Genomic DNA, 23989 nt, shown 5'->3' on the forward strand with positions numbered 1-23989 from the left:
GTTATGTAGTTAGTTCATTAACTGACTTTTTTTTTTCAAATCTATATCTATAAAAGAAATAAAAGAAAGTCGTGTTAGTTACACTATTTATAACTCAAGAACGGCTGAATCGATTTGACTGAAAATTGGTGGGCAGGTAGCTTAGAACCAGGAAACGGACATAGGATAGTTTTTACCCCGTTTTCTCTTTTTTATTCCGCGCGGACGGAGTCGCGGGTAAAAGCTAGTTCTATATAGTCTCCAAGTAAAATAGATTTAGTATTATGCTCTTCATATATTTTAGCAGTTCAAGGCCGCAGTACGCTCTGTTATCGACTGACTCGCGAAAAGTTAAGAGCCGCAAAGATACGTAAAACATTAACACAGACTATGTCATATATCTAGTTATTAGTAAGATCGTATGATTGAAACTCTTTCCTTATAAAGTAAACCAGTTGAATAGAAAGTACACGTGTCAACAGTATATGTAACCGGAATTATTTTGTATTGAAAGTGAACGCATACAATATTGACATGGCTCCTATGTAAATAATCCTAACCTAAAATATACAATTTACATAATGTTTAATGTTAAATTAAAATAACATAACTTGACAAACACTGTATCCTTGATTAATTTTAAAAGTAAAAAAACAGAATTTTAATTTTTGTTTCTTTGTCGTATATTGTTTTAACATGCAGCTTAATAAAGTTAAGTATGGAAGAATAAATTAAACGTATATACGACTAGAATTTGAAGCAATATATAAAAATAAACCAGTGTTATACGAGTGTCAAAAAACCTTACGTTGCGTATGGTCAGGTCGTCTGTTAGCACTAACTGGAACCTATAACAGAGTACGAAGGCATCCATTCCCAGAACGTAAGGGTAGGATGATACGCCAAATTACAGCTACTGTTTAATGTTGTTAGTTGTTACAGATCAAATGTTTTGCTTATGTCTAGTGTAACAAATGTAACTCTGATAAGTATGTCCATATTAATCATACTACGATGTCCCCACTACTATTAGAACGGAGACTTTATTATTATTCCCTAATTTCATAGTCTTTGTTTCATTTTCTTATAACTTATTGGATTATAGCTATTGGCAATTGTGTCAACTGTGCAATCTGTATAGTCTTGCAAACTTATCTGACCCGGTGACTGACTGAAACAAGACAACTTCAGGCCGACAAGAATCTTGTTATACCATGTTTTGTCGTATTGGGCTTCCTAGGTTTTGTACACTATCTGACAAAAATAACAGCGATAGTAGCGACTCTTTCTGACAAGTTTGTCTTACCAAAACAATGTTTTGTTTCTACAGACCCTAACGGCGTTGCGACGGAGCGAGGTGCAAGCTACAACGGCGAGGTGTGGTTCAAGGCGGCCACTATAGCTGTGCCAGTGTGTGGCGCACTCATACTGTTCCTGCTGGTCGCTGTCGCTGTGCGTCTGTTAAGAGCTGACGCGCTGCTGCATGCTGATAGAAAGCTAAGGTACGAATGAAGGAGAGTGAACACCGCGTTGACAGTCTACGCGAGTGGCGTGAGCAAGGCTTTAGAAAATGCGTGTACCATTATTTTTTTATTATAGAATAATTTAATATCTTCAGTATTAAAAATGTCCCGGAATTAATATCCTACTGTAAGATATGGTCACCATTTAACTCCAGATTGACTGTACAATTTTAACTTATCGACTTACTCGAAGTAGAAGTAACAATAACACAGGATGTTTATAAAAGCACACGGCTACTGTTTAGACGTGTATAATTTGAAGGGTCATCAACTTAAATACATTATTTTATTTTAAAAAGAAATATAGTTATTGATATGGTTGATTTAAGCCTATATGTCTTTATTTACAGAGGCGGTTATATGTCTCCAGCTCAACACTGTTCAGAGGATGTGAAGAAAGTGTGGGTTGGAAGTTCATCCTCTCCACTCTTAGTGGCTCCCGGCGGCTGCCTCGTGGCCGTAGAGAGGGCGCAACTAGTTGATGCGCCTGCGCCAACACAACTCTGTGATATCCAACGGTAAACAGTACCACAATGTAAAATGTCTTTGAAGAGCTGTACCGTGAAGTGTAGACTTGCTTATGCCATTTGGTGTTCGTGTGATATGAGGCTTAAAAGTTATTCAAATCGTGAATATAGTTCTTAAAGTGCTACCGTTGTCTAATAGATGGCGCTGTTAGTTTTACTTTACACTACTAGATGGCGCTATTACCAATGAGCTGAACCTTGAACTCGCTTATTTAAAAAGGTTGAGGTTATTAATTGAGGTTATCTATATAACATGTGTTGAAAACATCGCCACATCAAGCGATGTATGAAGACTGATTTTGAAGCAGATTTTTTTAATATCGCGCTACGATTGTAAGGAATGGACGCAATTTTATGGTTGTCGAGGGTAATTAAAATCTACGAAATACTAAATGTATGAAAAACCATCAAATGTGCAAAGTCTGACAGAATAATGAAATTTAATAAGTGCCTTAATAGGTTTAACACAATCTAAAATGGTTGTAAAAATGTAAAGAACTGAATTATAATTTGTAATTAATACTAACCATGGGTTTCTGAGACCAAAACCTATAAAATATCGACTTACCTGTTATTATTGTAAAGGAATGACGTTTCTGAACTATCTATCTATATCTATGCCTTTTCCCAATTATTTGGGGTCGGCCTTCCTTGTCCTAATTCTCCAGACAGCACGATTCCTGGAGTCTTGTTCGTCAAGGTCAATTTCTTTTAGATCCTTTTGGATCGTCGTCAGCCAAGTGGTCGGTGGTCTTCCGCGATTTCGCGTCGTCGTGGGCAAGTTTAAGGCCAGCTTAACCATGTGATCTTCGGGTCGCCTCTGAACATGACCATACCAACGCAAACGTCTCTCTTTTAATTTTTCAGAAATGGGAGCGACTTTAAAACTTCCTCTTACATATTCGTTTCTTATCTTGTCCATTAGGGTGACACCCGCTGACCAGCGTAACATGCGCATCTCCGTGCTGTGTAGCCGGTTCACGTGTTGTTTGTTGGTGGCCCAGCATTCTGAGCCATACAACAAAGCCGGCCTTACCGCAGTTTTGTAGACTTTTCCTTTTAGTTTTAACGGTATTCTAGTGTCGCAAAGTACGCCTGTGAGTTGTCGCCATTTAAGCCATGCCGTAGCGGTTCTATGCTGCACATCATCGTCTATTTTTCCATCGTGGCTTATTATGGATCCTAGATATTTGAAACTATTAACTTTTGGCAGAGCTACTTGATCTACGAAAATGCGAATATCATCTCCATTTGTTACTCCGTCAAATACGCAAGACATATGTTCGGTCTTCTTCCTACTAATCTTCAAACCATTCCCTTCTAGAGCTTCAATCCACGATTCCAAATCTCTTTGAAGGTCGTTTTCATCTTCGGATATAAGGACAACATCGTCTGCATATAATATATTCCACGGCAGTTCCTTTTGACATCGTTTGCTAATATAGTCAATAGTGGTGTTGAACAGCAGTAATGACGTTTCTGAACGTTCTTTAAAAAAAAAAAGGAACTGTCAATTGTCAATTGAAAAAAAAAAATATGGTTGATGACAAAAATGTATTAAATGTTTCTTTCGTTCTGAAAAACAATGGTGCTCAATAATTATCTTTGACAAATCAGATATAGCAATAAGTTTTAAACGTCTTCGTTCAAAATCTTTTTTGGTCTCAGAAATCCACGGTGAAAGATTTTGGAACGTACAAACTGATTTCTATGGATGGATAAATCGTTACTTGGAAATGTCATTTTTTGATTCATTCCGATTTAAACGCGTCTGTTACGTGACAGTTTATTTACATTATTAGTTCGAATCTACACCACCGCTACAAACCGCTACCATCAGCGCCAAAATGGCAAAAATGAAATAGGCACAAAATACTACGTCATATAGCCATTCCAGTCAATCCATTTATAGAGGTCAAATGTACCAAATACCGTTCATTTCTTGTGTTGTTAACAATATTTTATTTAAAGCTTGCAATTAAAATAATCTTGAATGTAAATTTAATTATATACAGCGTTGTGATGATTTTATGTAAAGAAATTATAACAAACCAATATAAACAATTTTACTTTAATAAGGCTGTAATCATAGATTTATTCATTTAAACATGATATCGTTCATTTAAACACTAAAACTATACAAAATAAATTCATTGACAATAAATGCCAATAAATCAGCCAGCGAAATGTGTTAAAAAAAATTATTATTTCCATTAAATTCAACGATAGTAAAATAATAATATTAAAATTTATAATTTATAAAAATACAGTAATTTTTTTTAATTAATTTAAAACCAATTTTAATGAGAGAAATAAAAGTATTGTTTTCTAAATAAATGATAAAATATTAAACCGCTTTTCAAAATTGAAACAATTTGATTTTAAATCAGAATACTGAATCATTTCACGGGTCGGCTCGCGCGATACCAAATTAAATTTTAACTTTTAAATAATTTTTAATTTAATTTATAAAGCGATTTTTGTTCCTTATTATATGAATTATATAAATATGAATTTATAATGTCTTAACTATTCAAAAATATGAAATATGGATCATATTAACAAATAATTATTTTTACAAAAATATAATTTAGTTACGTAAAAAGAACAACAAAAATATTTGTGGAAATTAACTTAAAAGCAATTATTATTGCTATCTCTCTGTTCTAAATTAAAAAACAGAGATGACATGTTTTTGTATGGATTTTTCGTTAGTGGAAATTGAAATCCCGGTGTTGTAGCAAAATGTCAATGTTATAGAAACAAAAAAGTGAGGTTAGAATTTTTATAACCTTCATTTTTATGATGCGAAATAGTCAATTATATATCATAATATCTTGTATATGTTATATACCATCATAGTATATATGTATTATATATTAAAGTAATATTGTTACAAATAGGTTGTGAGAACAACGAAATATGACGTCACAATTTCGGTTTTTAGAATTTACGTATAAAACATTATTATTTATGTCAATAAACTAAGGTTTTAATGGATTTTAAAAAATTAATTATACAATTTTGGGGACTTGTTTTTCTAAGAGATTGTAATGTATATAAAATTATGTAAACTTTTTTATATAATTGACAACTTCATTATTAACTATTTAATTTTTTTGCCAGCATTTTAATAATACAGTAGAGATGCGTCAAGGCTATCGATTTTCATCATCTGTTCCCGCTATATAAACATAGATTAAAAAAAATTGTTTAGAAAAAAATCGATTTCAAAAAATTAAACAACATTTACTGGCTGTATCTCTAATTCGAAATACAACTGACTTTTCCTGCGTTATTTATATTTTGTAATAATAAAATGTTTTGTTGTAAATATAGTTTTAAGTTGTTACCTGTTGTAATACGCATTGGTAAGTTTTGGTGCATATTGATCACTAAAATCTTACATCGCCTAGTCTTTATAAATCTGATAATTATATATATTTTTTATTATTAATTACACACATTTGACATCACTATAAACATATGTAATATAAATCAAGTGCACTTTTTTTAATTAACGAATTTAAAACTGTTTTTTTAATCGCTATTTAGGTTAGAATTATTTGCAAATTACTGAAAAATTATTTGTGTATCAAAATATTTCTAATATTATTATCATCAACTGACCTGGTTAAAAATCTAGTATTTTATTACGGAATTTAAAAAATCTAGTAAATATATAGCCTATGTCATCCGCAGATAAGATCCCAACTGTTAAAGATTTTTCCCGATTTTCAAATCGGTTCTGTAGTTTCAGAGCCTATTCGTTGCAAACAAATAAATCTTTTCTTTTTATAGTAAGTATTGATTGTCAAATGTGTTCTTGTATTTATTAAAACCTTTCTCATTTCAAATATTAGTTATTTAATATTGTGATCGATTAATCGATTTCCTTTAATAATAATCGATTAAATTGTAGATCTTATTTTGTAAATAATGTCTCGTAACTTTTATGTACTACACTTCGCTTCCTTAAAGGTGCCTTACCTTTATATATTAAGTTATGTAAAGTGGACGCAAGTTAAAAAAATACTCTGTAATATTAATGAATATAATCTGCCTATGTAATTGTAAATACTATGTATAAATATCAACAAATAAAATGAAATTATTTTATTACTCGAAAAAAATTTGTTTTTATTACATTTCCTTTATGTCATATGTCTCATGAAATATATTTATATTACAACGAGCAAGCGGCGACATAAATTCGCCGGAATGGCGAAGCGACTGCTTCCCATAGACATTCCCAATTGCAGATGCGTTGCCCACCCTCAATCGAAGAAAGAGGAGACGCACAAAAAGAGAATATTTAACCTTCCTATGCATCTCTTCCTCCATCAAATCCAACTCCCCTTCTTTATAATCATTCTTTCTTTATAAGAAAAGAATGTGAAGGGAAAGAGGAATAAAATTAGGCCTCCGGTACCACATTCATCAGACGAAACGCGGAATTACTTCCACTTCACGTCTGTCTTCTGTGTGGTCGTATTTCACCGGGCGAACCAATTCGTGCAACTGTTGTTGTTGCTGGCGTCTACCACTGTGATATCCTTTTTTATCCAAATTAAAAAAATACTCTAGGAATATTTTATGGAGATGGAAAGGTCATAGGTAATCTCAAGACTAAATATTTTTATGGGGAAAGTAGAATGAAATCAATAGATACAGAAAGGAGAAAAATTTCCAAAATCTACAAGATTTCTTGGCATAGTTTGTGATTATAACAAGAATTACATAAAAAAACTAACTAATCTAATTTTTCTATTTTTATTTATGATCATTCTACTTTGAAACAGCTTCTTGATTCATTTAATATACACATTAAAACTAAAATGCCTTGGAAATTAGAAATATGAATATTACACATTTCATAATAAGATTATATCTCTCAGATTCCATCTAAGATAATATGTAAATAAATATCAAAACAAGTTACGTCAACCAAGCTTTTTTTTTTTTTATAAGAGAAGGGGGCAAACCAAGGTGTTCATCGACGCCCATGGACATCTGCAATACCAGAGGAATCGCAAATGCGTTGCCGGCCTTTGAGAAGGTGATACGCTCGCTTCTTGAAGGACCCTAAGTCGTACTGGTTTGGAAATACCGCCGAGGACAGACCATTCCACAACGCGGCCGTGCGCGGCAAGAAATTTCGCGAGAACCACACTGTTGTGGAATGCCAGCCGTCCAGATGGTATGGATGGTACCTGGCGGTCTGTCGGGTCGTCCGATGACGAAACTCGGCGGCAGGAATCGTTCCAAACAGTTCTTCGGAACACTCCCCGTGGTATAAACGATAAAAAATGCAGAGGGAACTGACGTCCCTCCGCAAGGCCCGAGTATCAAGCCGATCGGTAAGAGCTCGGTCGTTGACGATTCGAGTCGCTCTCCGTTGTATGCGGTCAAATGGAAGAAGCTGGTATTGGGGTGCTCCCGCCCAGAGGTGCGAGCAGTATTCCATGTGGGGCCGAACTTGCGCCTTGTACAGTTGTAGGCGGTGGCCCGGCTGGAAATACTGCTTCGCCCTACTGAGCACACCCAGCTTTTTGGAGGCCAGCTTGGCCTTGTCTTCCAAGTGACCGCGAAACTGAACGTCACTCGATATATCAACGCCGGGAATACCGATACTGGCTGAGGCTACCAGGGGAGTGCCCTCAAAACGAAGATCTACGACAAAGGGTTGTTTTTTAGCGGTAATGGCGCACACTTGTGTCTTTTTGGGATTGAATTCAACGAGATTTCGTCGACCCCAATCCGAAACTTCACCCAGTAGGGTCTCCAGTTCAGACACAAGTTTGGTCCGGTTCTCATCGGCAGTAGCCCGAGAAACATTGGCACGGGCCGTATACAGTGCGTCACACGTGCTATCGTCTGCATAACAATGGATGTTGCTGAATTGCAGCATGTCATTGATATGCAGAAGAAACAAGGTGGGCGACAGTACACAGCCCTGTGGGACACCAGCGTTGATTGGTTTCGGGTCAGAGCACGCACCGTCAACAACGACCTTGATGCTCCGACCCTTCAAGAAGCTAGAAATCCAGGCGCATAGTTTCTCGGGCAGCCCGTAGGAAGGCAACTTCGCAAGAAGTGCTTTGTGCCACACCCGATCGAAAGCTTTGGCCACGTCCAAACTAACCGCCAGGGCCTCCCCCTTGCCCTCTATTGCCTCCGACCATCGATGCGTGAGGTACGCAAGAAGATCACCAGCTGAGCGACGTTGTCGGAAACCGTACTGACGATCGCTAATCAGCTGATGCTCCTCTAGGTACCTTATAAGTTGGCAATTGATGGTCGTTTCCATGACTTTCGAGAACAAGGTGGTAATGGCGATCGGCCTGTAGTTGGACGGATCTGAGCCATCGCCTTTTTTTGGGATCGGGTGGATTATGGCAGTCTTCCATGATTTCGGGACAACGCCTAAGGAGTAGGAGAACCGGAACAGGCGCGTTAAAACCGGTGCCAACTCAGGAGCGCAAGTCTTAAGCACGATGGGGGGTATCCCGTCAGGCCCACTCGACTTATGAATATCCAGAGATTGCAGCGATTTCCGCACTGATCTCTGGATAAACTGGATTTCGGACATAGAGGTCTCGCCGCATGGGATTTTCGGCGGCGAGTTACCTTTGTCATCCAGAGTCGAGTTGGCCGCAAAAAGAGAGCCCAGAAGATCGGCTTTCTCTTTTGCGGTGTGGGCCAACGAGTCATCCCCCCTGCGCAGAGATGGTAAGGACGGCATACAGAAATTCCCCTGCACAGCCTTGGCAAGAGACCAGAACGCACGAGTTCCCGAAGGAAGGTGCACTAGCCTCCTGCCAATGCTGGCCACGTGTTCGGACTTTGCCTTGGCAATCACTCTTTTGAAGGACCTGGAGGCAGAGTTATACTTCTTTTTTAACTGGCTGGTCTTTACATCCCTAGCTGCTGACGCCTCAGCCCAGGCTCGATAACAATCCTGCTTGTAGCGCGCGGCTAATTTGCAGGATTTACCAAACCAGGGCCGAGAGCTGCCCCCGATGGGCACAACTGAAGACGGAATAAAAAGATCCATCCCCTGAAGCACCACATCAGCGACAGAATCAGCAACAGCGTCGGGATCGTCCAGCCTGAAGCAAACTTTCTCCCATGGGTAGGATGCAAAAAAGGACCGCATCTCATCCCAGTCTGCTGACCTATAGTGCCATACTCGGCGAAAGCCATTCGGTTTAAACCGTGGGCGACGCGAGATGGGCACTGTGGTCCGGATCAGGCAGTGGTCCGACGAGCCTAAAGGGGCTTCGACGGAAACCTTATAGCTGTCCGGATGTGAGGTCAGCAGAAGGTCCAACAGGGAAGGTGTATGATCTTCGACATCTGGGATTCGCGAGGGCGATGTGACCAGCTGCGTCAGATCATAAGACAAGGCAAAGTCGTGGACAGATCTCCCCGCATGAGCGGTGGTACGAGAGCCAAGCCAATCGGCATGGTGGGCGTTGAAGTCGCCTAGTACCACGATTTCAACGGAGGGGATCTGTGCCAGAACGGAATCTGTAGCCGTTTGGACTTGCTCCATGAGTCGGTCTGTTTCGGCATTACCGCTATGGGACCTATAAAGGCACGCATAGACCCGCGGATGGTCATCGCCATCTACGCGCAGCCACAAAAGAGATAGGTCCCTACCTTCAAGAAGGCTGAGGCGACGAGAACAGATATCCTCTCTGACGTACACGCATACCCCAGCCCGGGGCAAAAAGGACTGTTCTAATTTGTATCCGGGGCAGGACAGATACGAGGTGTCCGCCGGAGAGGATATCTGCGTCTCGGTTAGAAAAAGCAAGGCCGGCTTGGCCGTCCGGAGATGGTAGTGGACGGCCTCCAAGTTGGAATGGAGCCCCCTGATATTGCAGAGGTCCACGGCGTAGATGTCAGGGGGAGCTGAAATTGCCTTGCTTCGTCTAGCTTAACTAAATACAATCTGTTAAAACTTCGTAATAAAGAAAAACATATATTAAGAGAACAGTGCCTTATAGTAGTTATTAGTAAGGTGTTTGACAATGTTTTAGAGCTCTTAAGTTCGCGAGAGTCGTTGCGCAGAACACAATTTGAGATGTAGCCCGGCATAGCGAGACGAGATGCAGGAAAGAGCATTGAGCAGTGCGCCGATGTCCTTAGGCTGCTAAGATATTTAAAAACAGTTATATAAATGTATTTATCTTCGAACTAATATCTTCCTTATTATATTAATATTACTACAGATTTTAAGTATATAAAAAACCGTATTTTAACCTCAAAATATTTAGTAATATATTCCGTGACAAAATTATTAATTCATATTTCTGTAATTAAGATCTGTTAGGAAGATAACCAGAGCTTTATAAATACCTTAGATGCGACAGAGGTTGCAGTATTTTGAAGAACACCGATTTGGGTTGTGTTGAAAAATATACACCGAAACTTTGGAAAAAAAGTGTAAGTACTTTGAATTTTCACTGCTAAAATTATATAAAAAACTAGCTTTTACCCGCGACTTCGTCCGCGCGGAATAAAAAAAATGCACACATGATAAAAAAGTTCCCATGTCCGTCTCCTAGTTCTAAGCTACCTCCCCATCAATTTTCAGCTAAATCGATTCAGCCGTTTTTGAGTTATAAATAGTGTAACTAACACGACTTTCTTTTATATATTGAGATTATTACATTTCAATTTTATCAACGCACAATTATGCTCCACTAGGTGTTTAATTCTGGATCACATTGAACTAGGCATTATTTTCTAGTTAGTTACTGATTATACTACTAATTCTAGTAACTTACGTGTCATTATTTTTGTATAACTATCGATTGCACTATTTAATTAGACATAAAATCAAATAAATATGTCTTAAAATGTCAATTTATTCTATTTTTATTTCGTCTGCGACTACGAAAGGTATGGTTGTTCGTTTTATTTGTATTTTATGACGGCTATTTAAAATTGATATAATTTTTATCCCAACATTTTGTTCTAAATTACCTATATTATTATAACTGCGGAATGACATATAATACTAGGATTAATTACATACTAGTGGTGGTCCATTGAATTCGACTGTAATGAACTATTTATTTTTAATAGCTTTGTGAATTGTTTCCAATTTCAAGTTTACGAAATATCCTTTAAAATAGGTACAAAGTCAAACAGCATGAAGACAATATTATGTTATTACGCAAGTATTTCGACAGAAATGCTGAATTAATTATTAATTGTACATTTGCAGTGTAAAATGACAAAAGGACAAGAAGATAAAAAGGATGCGGCCAAGGTTTTACATTTCGATCACCTTACTTTTTGGGTTGCCAATGCTAAAACGGTAAATGATTAAGTTTAATTATCTAATTACATTTTTTTCATGCTTTATCAGTCTTATTGGACGTTTTTGTAATATGTTTCTGTCACATTGTAGGCTTCAAGTTATTTTGTAAGTCGTTTCGGCTTTAAACCACTGGCTAGAAGAGATGCGAATGAGACAAACCCGGTTCAAGCCTATGCTGTTAAACTAAACAAGGTGACATGTTTTTAGTTTCAAATCTATCTTCTATCTTTATATATAACTGGCTGTCGCCCGCGACTCCGTCCGCGCGCAATTAAAAAAAAACTTAATTGGGGTATAAAAAATAGATGTTGTCCGATTCTCAGACCTACTCAATATGCTCACAAAATTTCATGAGAATCGGTCAAACCGTTTCGGAGGAGTACGGGAACGAAAACTGTGACACGAGAATTTTATATATAAGATAACATAGAAACATGTGTCTGTATCTAAAATAGAAAAAAAATCATATCACGTGATGTATTTGCGTTGCTAATATAACGAAAACCAATTTCTAAATTTTTCCGTGTTTGTTCCGGGTAATCTCCGAAACGGCTGGACTGATTTTAACGGGACTTTGACTGGAAGGTAGCTGATGTATGGGGTCATATTTTAGGCAACTTATTTTTCATAATTTTAAAGATTTACGTACTCGATTTGAACCACATTTATAACACACAAATTATTTCAGATAACCATAATATTCGAGTCTCCAACCACTTCTGAAGGGGCGATTTCTAATGATCTAATAGCTCACGGGGACTTCGTCAAAGATGTTGCGTTTGCTGTTAACGACCTTGATGAATTAGTTCGAAGAGCCACACTAGAGGGTGCTAAGATCGTTAAGGGTATTACAGAAGAGAACGACAAAGATGGAACTCTTAGATACGCGGTTCTTAAGACTTACGGCGATAATACTCACACACTGATAGACCGGGCTAACTATAGCGGTCTACTACTACCAGGATATGAGGCAACAGACAGTGACCCTCTCGACATACTGCTTCCAGACACACATCTAAAATTCATAGACCATGTTGAAGGTAACCTGACTGATGGTACCTTAGAAAGCACAGCAACATGGTACGAAAAAAATTTAAATATGCAAAAATTTTGGTGCGTCGATTATAAACATGATTTAGTACCATATTCGTGCATCAATTCCTCGTCCGTTATCAATCAAGACGAAACAGTTTTATTGTCATTCAACGAAGCGGCTAAAGGACTAAATCCAAGCAGTAAAGCTACAGATTTCGTAAAAGCGTTGGGTACATCTGGTGTTGAACATATTGCTCTGTACACAGATGATATAATTGCATCCATACGTAGCTTAAAGGCTCGCGGTGCTGAAATACTATCTTGGCCGCCAACATACTACGATTTAATAAAAGAAAAACTTAAAGATAGTACTGTAAACGTGTTAGAAAGTATAGAAATGCTTAAGGAGCATAACATACTTATAGATTTCGATGATCGTGGCTACATGCTTCAAGCATTCACCAAACATGTCCAAGCTCGTCCTACGCTGTTTCTTGAAATAATACAGAGAAGGAACCACAGAGGTTTCGGTGCTATGAACTACAAATGGGTATTTGAAGCGATCGAACGTCTAACACCGGCCACAGATAAAGATAATTGATATTATGATTATAATTTACTAATAAATTACTTATAAAATTATTCAATGATATATGTTATCTATGTAATCATGCATAATCATCAATAATGTATCAAATAAAATGGGATAAACCTTTGTTTCTTTGTTTGTATTTTCAGTAACCGTAATCTTCTGTGAAACGTCATAAGGGTACAGTTAATCATTGTCTAAGACTAATGTCAAAGAATAGACAGAGAAGAGATACGAAGAGTGGCAAATAATGCGAAATTCCTATATCTGTTTACATCTTGTTATTTCATAGACAAATATTATTGTTTACGCCGTGTTCGAGGTCACAACAATATAATTTATATCCTTTTGATATTAATAAACAAGTTCACCTCTTTGTTAATCAGAAGTCAAATCGATTGCAATTCTTAGGTACATTCTATTACTATACGACGTTTCAATTCAACACATAAATTATATAAAGAAACGACTTTGAAAGGCTTGTTTTGTTGATTCACGAAAATTAGTATAATTTTAAATATCATGGCAGATTTTAATTTCGCGTGAGTCTGCGCACTACCTAATTTTAGTTGCACTGCGCAGCGCGCTGATGACCTTAGGCCGCTAATATATTTAAAAAGAACTGTTCAAGTAAGAATTTATTTTGTATAAAATCCACCACTGCATGTAAATAAAATTAATATAAAAATAATAAAATAAAACAATTTTGATTGAATTTAATAAATGAAATAGAACAATGGAAATATTGCTGTTTAACGTAAATAGAGCACTGTTGATGAAAATTTGTTTTATTTATTTTTGGTAATTTTATTTTTAATTACACAAAGTTCATCTCTATTTTCCAGTTTTCGTTACCATTTCCACAAGTGAATGCTAGAATTTACTGGAATATTAAATTGCACAATGTTTTGAAATACATTTTATACATAGCATATAAATAATATATATCTACTGGAGACCGGTATTCGAACTGCGAACAATGTGGGGTAGAGACGACCTCACCACTATACTATAAGTTATACGAAGTTTCATGAAGATTTAAAGTTTATTTTTTTAATTTATGAATATTTTTAGTAAATAAATGATATTTCAATTCAAAATTACATTCGGCAAGTCTGAACAAATTATATAACATTATAGCGAAAAATTTTACACAAGCAGTCTTGTTTCAAATTCATTTGACAACTTTGTGTGTAGACCTAGCAGAAATAAAAACATAAGTAATCTTACTAATAATATAAATGCGTATGTTTAGATGGATGGATGGATGGATGTTTGAGTGAAGGTATCTCCACAACGGCCAAACGGATCTTGGTGAAATTTGGAATAGATGTAGATCATAGTCTGGAAGAACACATAGGCTACTTATTATGTTTTTTAATTCCACACAGACGGAGTCAGCTAGTAATTTAATAATTTTATATTCAACATAATGCAATGTGTTTATTACTCTAGTGAAAGTTTAATAACAATGACGTATGTTTTAACAGAATGTTTTGTGACATTAGCTGCGATGTCAAACCATGTCGTCAGCGCCACCCCGCCTCTGTGCCATCGACGGGTCCAGTTTTGCCACACCGCCGCATTAGCATTTAGCTCGGTCATTCTCTCGACTTGTTTTCCACCGCTGAGTTACATGGAAATAAACATATAAATTTGAATATTTTATAGGTTATTTTTAATTGGATTGAATTTACAAGAAGCCGGGTACGCATCTGCTGTTGCTCTATTGATACAGATGTCCATGGATGTTGATGATCACTTCGGTAGTCCTGCCGCTGACCACCTTCTCTTAGAAACTAAATGAGTTTTCATTTTCTTTCGCAAGAAAAATATAAATTAAACTTGTTTGTGTTTGAAGAAGGAACAAAGGATATTTTCATCAACATTATTAATGTGTTCTTTCTCCTACACTTCTCCATCTCTCCCTCCCATATCTAAACAAACGAAAATATAACTCAGGAAGACTTGTGACTTTATTAATAACAATAACCATTATTGACATGCCATTCTACTCGGCCACTGTATTGAGAGCTAAATAATATGTCAACTATGACGTTTAAAGATACTTCATACACCTTGCATCAGCTGTAAGCTAAATAGTCAAGAGCTGAGACACTTCAAGCTTGTAGTGTTTTGCTCTTGTGAACAGGTTCTAAGCGTTGCTGCGACAACACTCGTAAACATTGTAAAGGAACCTGTAAGCTTTCCGAAGCTTTAAATTATACTAGCATTTACCTGCGACCTCGTACATTGTTGGCAAAGTCATGGCAAACAATAAGCAAAAGCGATAAACAGCTCACACTCTGGGCGAAATGAAAAAAAGATTTGGCATGAGGCAGCTGCACCCCCCTTCCCTGTCCCACCATTTTATTGAATTTGAATTGTACAATACTATGCTAGATAAATTGTGTTTAAGTCAACAACAGTTACGATTATCTTTTTTTTAACGACAAGTCGCGAAAAAACTGGGTTTGTGACACATCCAAGGTAACGCTCGATGTATTTCAGTTAATCAACTTATGTAAATTAAATTTGACCGAAATTAAGATCGAAATGTTCAATTGTGTTCACCATTAATTTCCTCGGGAATGTCTTTTAACGTATTAATTTATAAATAAAGGAATTAATAAATTATTGGGCTTTGTTTAATTAAGGGTTATTTATTGAGCTCAAAAAATTTTTGATAAGGTTTTGGAAGACTTGGGACAGCACTGTTATGGCCACAAGATGTAAATTTTTACCGCTTTGTTTAAAGTTATTATAAAAAATGAATACGATTTTACTTAGTTTTATTGATTGATCTTGTAACCATGTTTTGAAATGGTTGCTCCTGATTAAATATTTGAAACTAAACTACAGAGTGTAACTAACAATATTTTTAACGTTATATCCAATAAAAAAACAATTTCAAACAAAATTCACTCAAAAGTAACATAAAAAAACAATTTCAAACAAAATGCATTCAAAAGTACCATAAAAAACAATCTCAAACAAAATACACTAAAAAGAAACAAAATAATGTCATGAAAACTTCTTTCTTTCTTTCTTCTCTCTTTCAAAAACCCTCTAAACTCTAAAGAAAGTTCTCTTCTTTCTTGTAACATGTCTATATTGTATAATTATTGTTATTTCGCAGTCGGTGTCGGCCGAAGTAAATAGGTGACATTTTATATTTGAGATGTATTAGACATACTTACGTTTATGTCCCTACTTAGGCCGAAACCGACTCCAAAATAACAATAATTATACAATATAGACATGTTACAAGAAAGAAGAGAACTTTCTTTAGAGTTTAGAGGGTTTTTGAAAGAGAGAAGAAAGAAAGAAAGAAGTTTTCATGACATTATTTTGTTTCTTTTTAGTGTATTTTGTTTGAGATTGTTTTTTATGGTACTTTTGAATGCATTTTGTTTGAAATTGTTTTTTTATGTTACTTTTGAGTGAATTTTGTTTGAAATTGTTTTTTTACGTTACTTTTGAGTGCATTTTGTTTGAGATAGTTTTTTTTGTTTTGAAGTCGGCTATTTTTTTTTCTTAAAATGTTTGTTTTATTTCTCAATTTTTAGTGAATTTGAAGTTTAATTACAAATTTCCTTAATACGTATAAGGACATAAATAAGACAAATAAAGAAAAGGACTTTCCTATTTAATATGTGTGTACTTCAATTCAAAAACTAATTTAGAATGCAGCAGATAACCACTTATCCTTTAAACAATGAAATAATTATCAAAATCGGTATACAAATTGAAAATTAACGAACTAATACATCGTAGCGTGCCTTTAATTTTGTCCAGCCGCGCGCCGCAGTAGCATTTTTCGAATGCGCGTAGTTTTTAATAATTTAATATCTTCCAAACTATTGATCAGAATTACATAGTTTAAAGGCTAATGTAATCTGCATTTAATACTCTAGCCATCAAACATATTTATTTGGATAAGGATTCATATCGAATATAATATAATAGCGCCGTAAGCTTACGACGCTGTTTTTCGTGTGCAATTTAATCGAAGTTTGTTCATAATAACATGGTTTTTGTGAGACATCCATAGATGATAGATATATGCCACCTGAGACTTTTATTTAGCAAATTTAAGGATCTATAATTACTCGATACATCATTTTAATGTAGGTCATATAGTTTGACCTACGTAAGCCCAGAAAGCAAATTTGTGCTATTCATTGTAACGCGATGTAGCATTTTTCGTTTCCGCGTAATTTTATTCTTACGATATCTCCTAAACTATTAGACAGAATGATATAGTTTCAATTGCAAATATAATCTACATTTAATTCTCTTGATAATGAACATATTTATTTACATAAGGGTTAATACTGAACTTGAATAATAGCGTCGGAAATAGGGCATGAATTTAATTAATGTTTCTAAAGAAAAAAATGGTTATTGTGAGAAAACTATAAAAGATAGATATATGCTATCGCGGACTTTTATTTAGCACATTTAAAGAGCTACAATTCGCCATACATCATTTTTATGTAGGTCCTATAGTTTAGCCTACGTAAGCGCTGAAAGCAAAAATGTCCCTAATTTCCGCAACAAATTTTGAAGCTATATTCAAAATCTACTAGTCTTCTAGTTATTTTTAAAAAAAAACAAAAAAATGGGACCCACCTGCAAGCACTTCCTTTCGATTAAAATAATTTTTATCAAAATCGGACCACCAGGGGCCGAGTTTCGCGGTAACACACATAAAAAAAAAAAAAAAAAAAAAAATACAGTCGAATTGATAACCTCCTTCTTTTTGAAGTCGGCTAAAAAATAAATATCGATAATTTATATTTTGTCCCTAGATTTGATACAAACCCTACCCAACTGTATTAACAGGTATTTGTAATATCCTGTAGTTTATAACAACCGTAGCGTGGCAGCAGCGATGCCGCGTGTGTGTACGCTCCATTATATTGTTTTCGCATAGAACCTACAATATATGAAGCTATAAATTCCGTATTTACGAGGCGATATAAGACCGATGGAAGACATTTTCTTTTCAGTTATCTGTTAGTGATTGAACCAGGACGTACCTATTTTTTTTTTGTTGTGAAATAACTTTAACATGGTAAGTACACAGTTTAAATATTCAAAAATATATATCAGTTTTATACTTTTTAATAAATATTAAATTAAAGTCATAATTAAAAACGTCTTGAATTAAGTACACTCGGTTTTCATCTTACTTCTAATTATATTTGAAATTAAATTTATTGAAATTTAAGATATTAACGTGAAAATAAATAGCTAGGGATTTCAATATATCCTTTTATGTACAATAGAAAAATAAGTTAGTAAATCAGATTGTATATTTCTTATACATTTACATACATGTTATAGTGATGATAGCAATATATTAGAAAAGTTTTTATTTAATTCAAATGATTCAAATAAAATAAAGAAAAAAAAGATTAATTTAAACTAAAGGTCCAATAGTTTTGGAAAATAATATGCATAAAACATTTTATTTGTATCGTGTATTTAACATTGAAACTCGTTAAAAAGACACATTGCATTAAAAAATATTTTACAAAAAAAAAAATGAAAAATCCAATTTTTTTTCGTAGACTTCGTACACGGATAAGGGTCGAAAACCGGACAACGGTCGGTTTTTGTCTTTCGATCATCTCACATTCTGGGTCTCAAATGCAAAACAAGTAAGTGTTATAAAAATTGACAAGTATCGTATCTTATCTTACAGTCATTTTTGCCGAATTTTTGTGCAGTAATGAGCCTTAGAGGTTTCTGGTGGTAATGGCATTTAAGCACTTAGAACTTCGATCAACTTGTTTTGATTTAATTTATTAAACTTTTTATCTTTATTCAAATTTAGTGGAAAATAATAATTTGGAAATTATAATATGAGTCTTGTTTTATTTTTAATAATGTGTGTGTTTTAAAGCCGGTTATCATATCAAATAGATTTCCATATGACCTTTACATTGACAAGGTGGTTTGTGTTCTAGGCGGCAAGCTATTACATCACAAGGTTCGGATTCGAGCCTCTCGCGTACAGAGGCTTGGAAACTGGCTCCAGAAAGATCGCCTCGCATGCCGTCAGGTTAAACAAGGTATTAACTAATAACACCAAATCTATATTAAGATTTAAGGGCAACATATTTGCGGCTCCGGTGTATTAGATAGGTATCCATTGACATCGCACCAATCAACATTATATAAAAAAGTTTTATTACAAGTAATTTGATGTTAGGGGGTATAGGGGTCAATCTTTTTTTTTTCTTCATCATCATCATCATCATCAGCTCACTATACGTCCCCACCGAGGGGCTCGGAGCTTACCCCGACTCAGGGGTGTTTAGGCCATAGTCAACCACGTTGGCCAAGTGCGGGTTGGTTGACTTCACACTTTTTTTTATTTATTAACAAGTAATGTTTTCTCAAATTTCCCTTCTGTGAATTATATACAACTGAACTTTCAGATTGTGTTTGTATTCGAAGCGCAATACGAACCGGAATATTCCGATTTAGTCAAAGAGGTTGGATACCACGGTGACTTTGTCAAAGATGTGGCGTTTGAAGTTGAGAACCTGGATTACATTGTGGAATACGCGAAAAAGCAAGGAGCTGTCGTTGTTAGAGATCTTTGGGAGGAAAAGGACGAGTTTGGAGTTGTTAGAATGGCTACATTGAAGACGGTAACATTTTATTGCTTTGTTTAGTAACATTAAGTTGAAAAATATTGTACAAAGAATGCTACACAATGATAACCTTAAAATTTATGTAATTTTCCATTTTATCTTGATTCAGAAGAAACAAGTTACATTTTGTTTATAAATATTTTTCAGTACGGCGACAACACTCACACATTAGTGGATCGATCTAAATACAAAGGATCGTTCTTGCCGGGTTACGTCACTCTCAACAAGGATCCCATCAGTAACTTTTTGTAAGTATGTACCTTCAGTTAAAATAGACAATTTTCATTTAAAGTTATTTTGTATGACATTGTGTCACTAACTGTAGGTTTCTGAGACCAATATCTCTGTATAAAACATATCGTCATCTCTGTCATTATCTTTGACAAAACAGAGATAACAATATGTTTTAAACGGTGTTTTGGTCTACGGTAAATGTTCCATCTAAAGACATTTAATACTGTATCAATAAACGGGACAAAACTGCCTAAACTGTAATCTACGATTTGTAACCACTGGGTAACAAGTCCAGTTTGAAATACCCGCAACCAAAGTGGCATTTGTTTTCGATAATAATTGAAATAATTATAAAGCGGTTTTAATGTCCACTCTATAACATATTTACATTTAAATGTCATTGGTTCGAACAGACCTAAAGTTGAAATAAACTTCGTGGACCATGTCGTTGGCAATCAGCCGGACCAAGGCATGGAGGTTGCTGCCTCGTGGTACGAGAGGTGTCTGCAGTTCCACAGGTGAGATTATCTTTTAACCACTAAATTATGAAGTATATAACGAATATACCAGATTGCCCATACATATTAAGTTTTGCAGTAGATATACTAGCAAAATTTAATATCTTGCCTGCGAGTGGAAACAAAAAAATTATCTATACATCTATTTATCTTAATAATAAAATGGAACAGTCTGTATGTAATATTAAAAAATACATATATTTCTCACACATTATGTCCAAGATTACGCGTTTGTTTCGGATAATCTCCGGAAATTCCAAGGTTGATGAAGCCGCGACAATCATACGGAGTAGAACAGAAAGATAAGGGAACTAATAAGCCTCTTTTCACTATTCAAAAAAAATCCTTTCAAAGCCTGTCTGCATTCACAGAGAGTAAAAAGTTATTCCATCTATCCAGATTCTGGTCTGTGGACGACAAACAAGTGTGCACGGAGTATTCCGCGCTACGTTCTATCGTGATGGCAAATTGGGAGGAGAACGTCAAAATGCCGATCAATGAGCCCGCGCCCGGCAAAAAGAAGAGCCAGATACAGGAGTACGTGGAGTACCACGGGGGCGCTGGGGTGCAGCACATCGCTATTAACACTGAAGACATTATTACTGCGGTACGACTTCACCTTCATGAACGATGACATGAATTGCTCAAATACGATACGACCTAACAAAACGGATTATCAACTGTTAAAAAAAAAACGTTGATCGCTAAATGCCGTTTTTCCAAGTTCTTTGTATTTACAGACAAACAAAGATATCTGAGTTGGTGAGAGAGGCGCTGCTGTCGCGATCAATTATGTAAAATATGTAAAAGTTACATGGGCATAGAAAATAAGCATAAAAGACAAAAACTGCTACAGTACAAAAGAACAAAGGATCTTGCAATACCTGTTGGTATTGGCAGAGTGGCACTTATTTTGTCTTATTTCCACCGGGTCAGATATTCTTGTCGGTCTAGCTTTTATTCAAATTACAATAATGCAGCCAAAGTACAGTCGGCTTCTTTTGCGATATTCTACTTTCAGATATTTTTTTCAAGGTTAAATACCATCAGTACTCACTGTACAAGCTATAGACGTGCTGTGGTCGCTTCCTTGCGTCATTCCAACATTTCAAAGCGTATTTACGTACTATCAACAGATCGAGAACCTTCGAGCGCGCGGTGTAGAATTTCTGTCCATACCGTCTGAGTACTACAGGATAATAAGAGAGCGTCTGAAAGAGAGTAAAGTTCGCGTCGCCGAGAGCATTGATGTACTAGAAAGACTCAACATCCTCATAGACTATGACGACGATGGATATCTATTGCAGATATTCACTAAGAATACGCAGGACCGACCCACACTTTTCATTGAGGTTATACAAAGGAGAAACCATAATGTAAGTTTTTTTTTTTCACCGCTTGTGAGTCAATGTCACTAGTTCTAATCAAGTAAGTCGATTAAAGTTTACCAGGCGCAAGAAATGAAACTCAAATAGGAATCCCGAGCGAATTAAATTTTCTTAAGTTTTCAACTTTGTTCCCGGATCCAATCGCGAACTGATAATGCAAACCGGCATTGTACGCAAATCTCAAAATGCTTAGTGATTGTTCGCACAAGCTCTGCGTCTGTCTCAACGAGTGAAGGTTTTAAAATTACCCACTTGTGGTAGAATCAACGCCCGATTCAATGAATTAGTTAAATTAACCGTTGATCACCCTTGAACGTTTTAACCGTTGACCGTTTTTCATTTAATTAGTTGAATTTAACGTTAATTGACATAGGAAAAAGTGGTCATCTTTTTCCGACAGTCTTCACGTCTTTGTTTATTGAATCTATGATTAACTAGTTCAAAAGAGTTCGTTTTGTTAACGTCAAAACTGTCAACTACCCATACCTTTTTTTTGGTGCCAGGGGGGAAATCTTCTAAAGATACCGTCCTACCTATCCTTTAGGGGGAAAGACAAGGTTATGTGGGGTTCGACCTACTAAAACCCCCTCGGTGACCAAACTCAAGTGCAAAAGATGAGGATTCCGGGAACTGCAAGGAACGCAGTAAAACCCAACTACCCATACCTAGAGGAAAACATAGTAATAAGTTTGTTTACCAACATTTAGATACCAAAAAATATTGTGTTACTAACTATAACGTAACTAACACTATTAAAAATTATTCCACAAATTATGAGAAATACCGATTTAAGATGGCGGCGTTTTTTTTTCTTTTCCAGGGATTTGGTGCTGGCAACTTTAAAACGCTTTTCGAATCCATTGAACTTGAACAAGAAAAACGAGGAAATCTCTAATTTTAATGACATAAACATAATTAAAGCAAATGGAAACAAAACTGGCAAATTTTTCAAACCGATTATTATTGGAAACATGCTTCTGAATATTTTATTCAAATATATGAAATAGTTTTAAGTTTATGAAAAATCCTTATAAAGGTATATACGTTCTTCAAATTATTACAATATTAACCTTGTAAAAATAAGACCAGAAAAAAATAAAACTCAATTGAAAACCACCTTAAATTATAGAAATTTAAGTAACGTATTTGAAGTGTTAATCTATAAAACAACTTTATATTTGAAGAGTGTAGGAACAAAATACCGGTAAATACCATTTTGACATATTTTTTACCAATTGGTTGTGAACTTGGCCATATTTTTAGATTTTTTTTGAAAAAAAAAACAATGTCATTTATCGGTTTTTATTCCAACGCTCCTTATTTAGTTTCTAAGTGTTAAAGATTAAAAACTTTATTATATAAATTTGTTTTTTTTTTCTATTTGATTTTCTTTAATTTAAATATAAATATAAAAAGTTATACAACATAAGACTTTGAAAGGTAAAATTCAATGAAACAAGATTAAAAAGAGTAAATTGTTTATTTCGTTAACGTTGAACAACGTCAATAATACAGTCGCAAGACACCAATTAGATACTATACGATAAAGGAACATATATTTACATGAAAACAACACGTATTATGAATGAAATGCACGAAATTAAAAGAAAAACATCACAACTCTTCCCATCGGCAGAATATTCCTTACGCCTTTGCCTTTCTGATCTGAAACGTCATGTCACATTCGAAATTTAAAATTAGAATTTGACATATGTCAAATTTTGAATTGACATCTTACTTTTTATAATACAAAAAAAAACCAATAAACTGCCATCATGATTTTCTTGGTTAAGACTATCGTTTTAACTAAATAAATTCCCTTTTCCCTCCATGACTATTTGTCAATCGGTCATACTTCATATTATAATTTCTATATCCAATTTTATCCCATTTTTAGTCTTCCAAAAGGACTTTAATCAAAACCGAAAAATTATTTGCAATAAAATAATGCGAATATTTAATGTAAAAAAGTTCACGATTTCTGAAAGCACCGAAAATTGAAAATAAATCACAAAATGGATTCCATTCAACATAAACAATTGATTGCCAATAATTTTCATATATATATATTTTATATTTTAATAAATATAATTAATATACTGTCTAAAATAACCTCGACATTAAATCAATAGGTTGATAGTTGGGATAAAAGAAAGTAAAGACTTTTTGCCGTAAGATTCCACTGTCA

The 23989-nt window shown here is 35.1% G+C and overlaps 3 protein-coding genes across 3 annotated transcripts in view; all 3 read left to right on the forward strand.

The window, feature by feature from the left end:
- LOC106719841 (BMP and activin membrane-bound inhibitor homolog) overlaps positions 1 to 2423 on the forward strand; it is a 58416-nt gene extending 55993 nt beyond the window's left edge. The window contains exons 4-5 of the mRNA XM_014514300.2: positions 1310 to 1481; positions 1853 to 2423. Of these exons, the coding sequence (XP_014369786.2) occupies positions 1310 to 1481; positions 1853 to 2024 (344 nt within the window). The 3' untranslated portion in view covers positions 2025 to 2423. The remainder of the gene's footprint in view (positions 1 to 1309; positions 1482 to 1852) is intronic.
- A 7987-nt stretch (positions 2424 to 10410) lies between these two features.
- Positions 10411 to 13099, forward strand: LOC106719839 (4-hydroxyphenylpyruvate dioxygenase). The gene is made up of 4 exons (XM_014514297.2): positions 10411 to 10483; positions 11271 to 11363; positions 11457 to 11558; positions 12055 to 13099. The coding sequence occupies exons 2-4, from the start codon at positions 11277 to 11279 to the stop codon at positions 13000 to 13002; spliced, it is 1137 nt and encodes a 378-aa protein (XP_014369783.2). The 5' UTR covers positions 10411 to 10483; positions 11271 to 11276; the 3' UTR covers positions 13003 to 13099.
- Positions 13100 to 17972: 4873 nt separating this feature from the next.
- Positions 17973 to 22893, forward strand: LOC106719736 (4-hydroxyphenylpyruvate dioxygenase-like). The gene is made up of 9 exons (XM_045680550.1): positions 17973 to 18070; positions 18570 to 18659; positions 18969 to 19073; positions 19443 to 19658; positions 19809 to 19909; positions 20309 to 20413; positions 20813 to 21020; positions 21550 to 21789; positions 22622 to 22893. The coding sequence occupies exons 1-9, from the start codon at positions 18068 to 18070 to the stop codon at positions 22694 to 22696; spliced, it is 1143 nt and encodes a 380-aa protein (XP_045536506.1). The 5' UTR covers positions 17973 to 18067; the 3' UTR covers positions 22697 to 22893.
- Positions 22894 to 23989: the final 1096 nt, after the last annotated feature.

Source organism: Papilio machaon, chromosome 13 (genome assembly GCF_912999745.1).
Source record: "Papilio machaon chromosome 13, ilPapMach1.1, whole genome shotgun sequence".
Lineage (NCBI taxonomy): Eukaryota > Metazoa > Arthropoda > Insecta > Lepidoptera > Papilionidae > Papilio > Papilio machaon.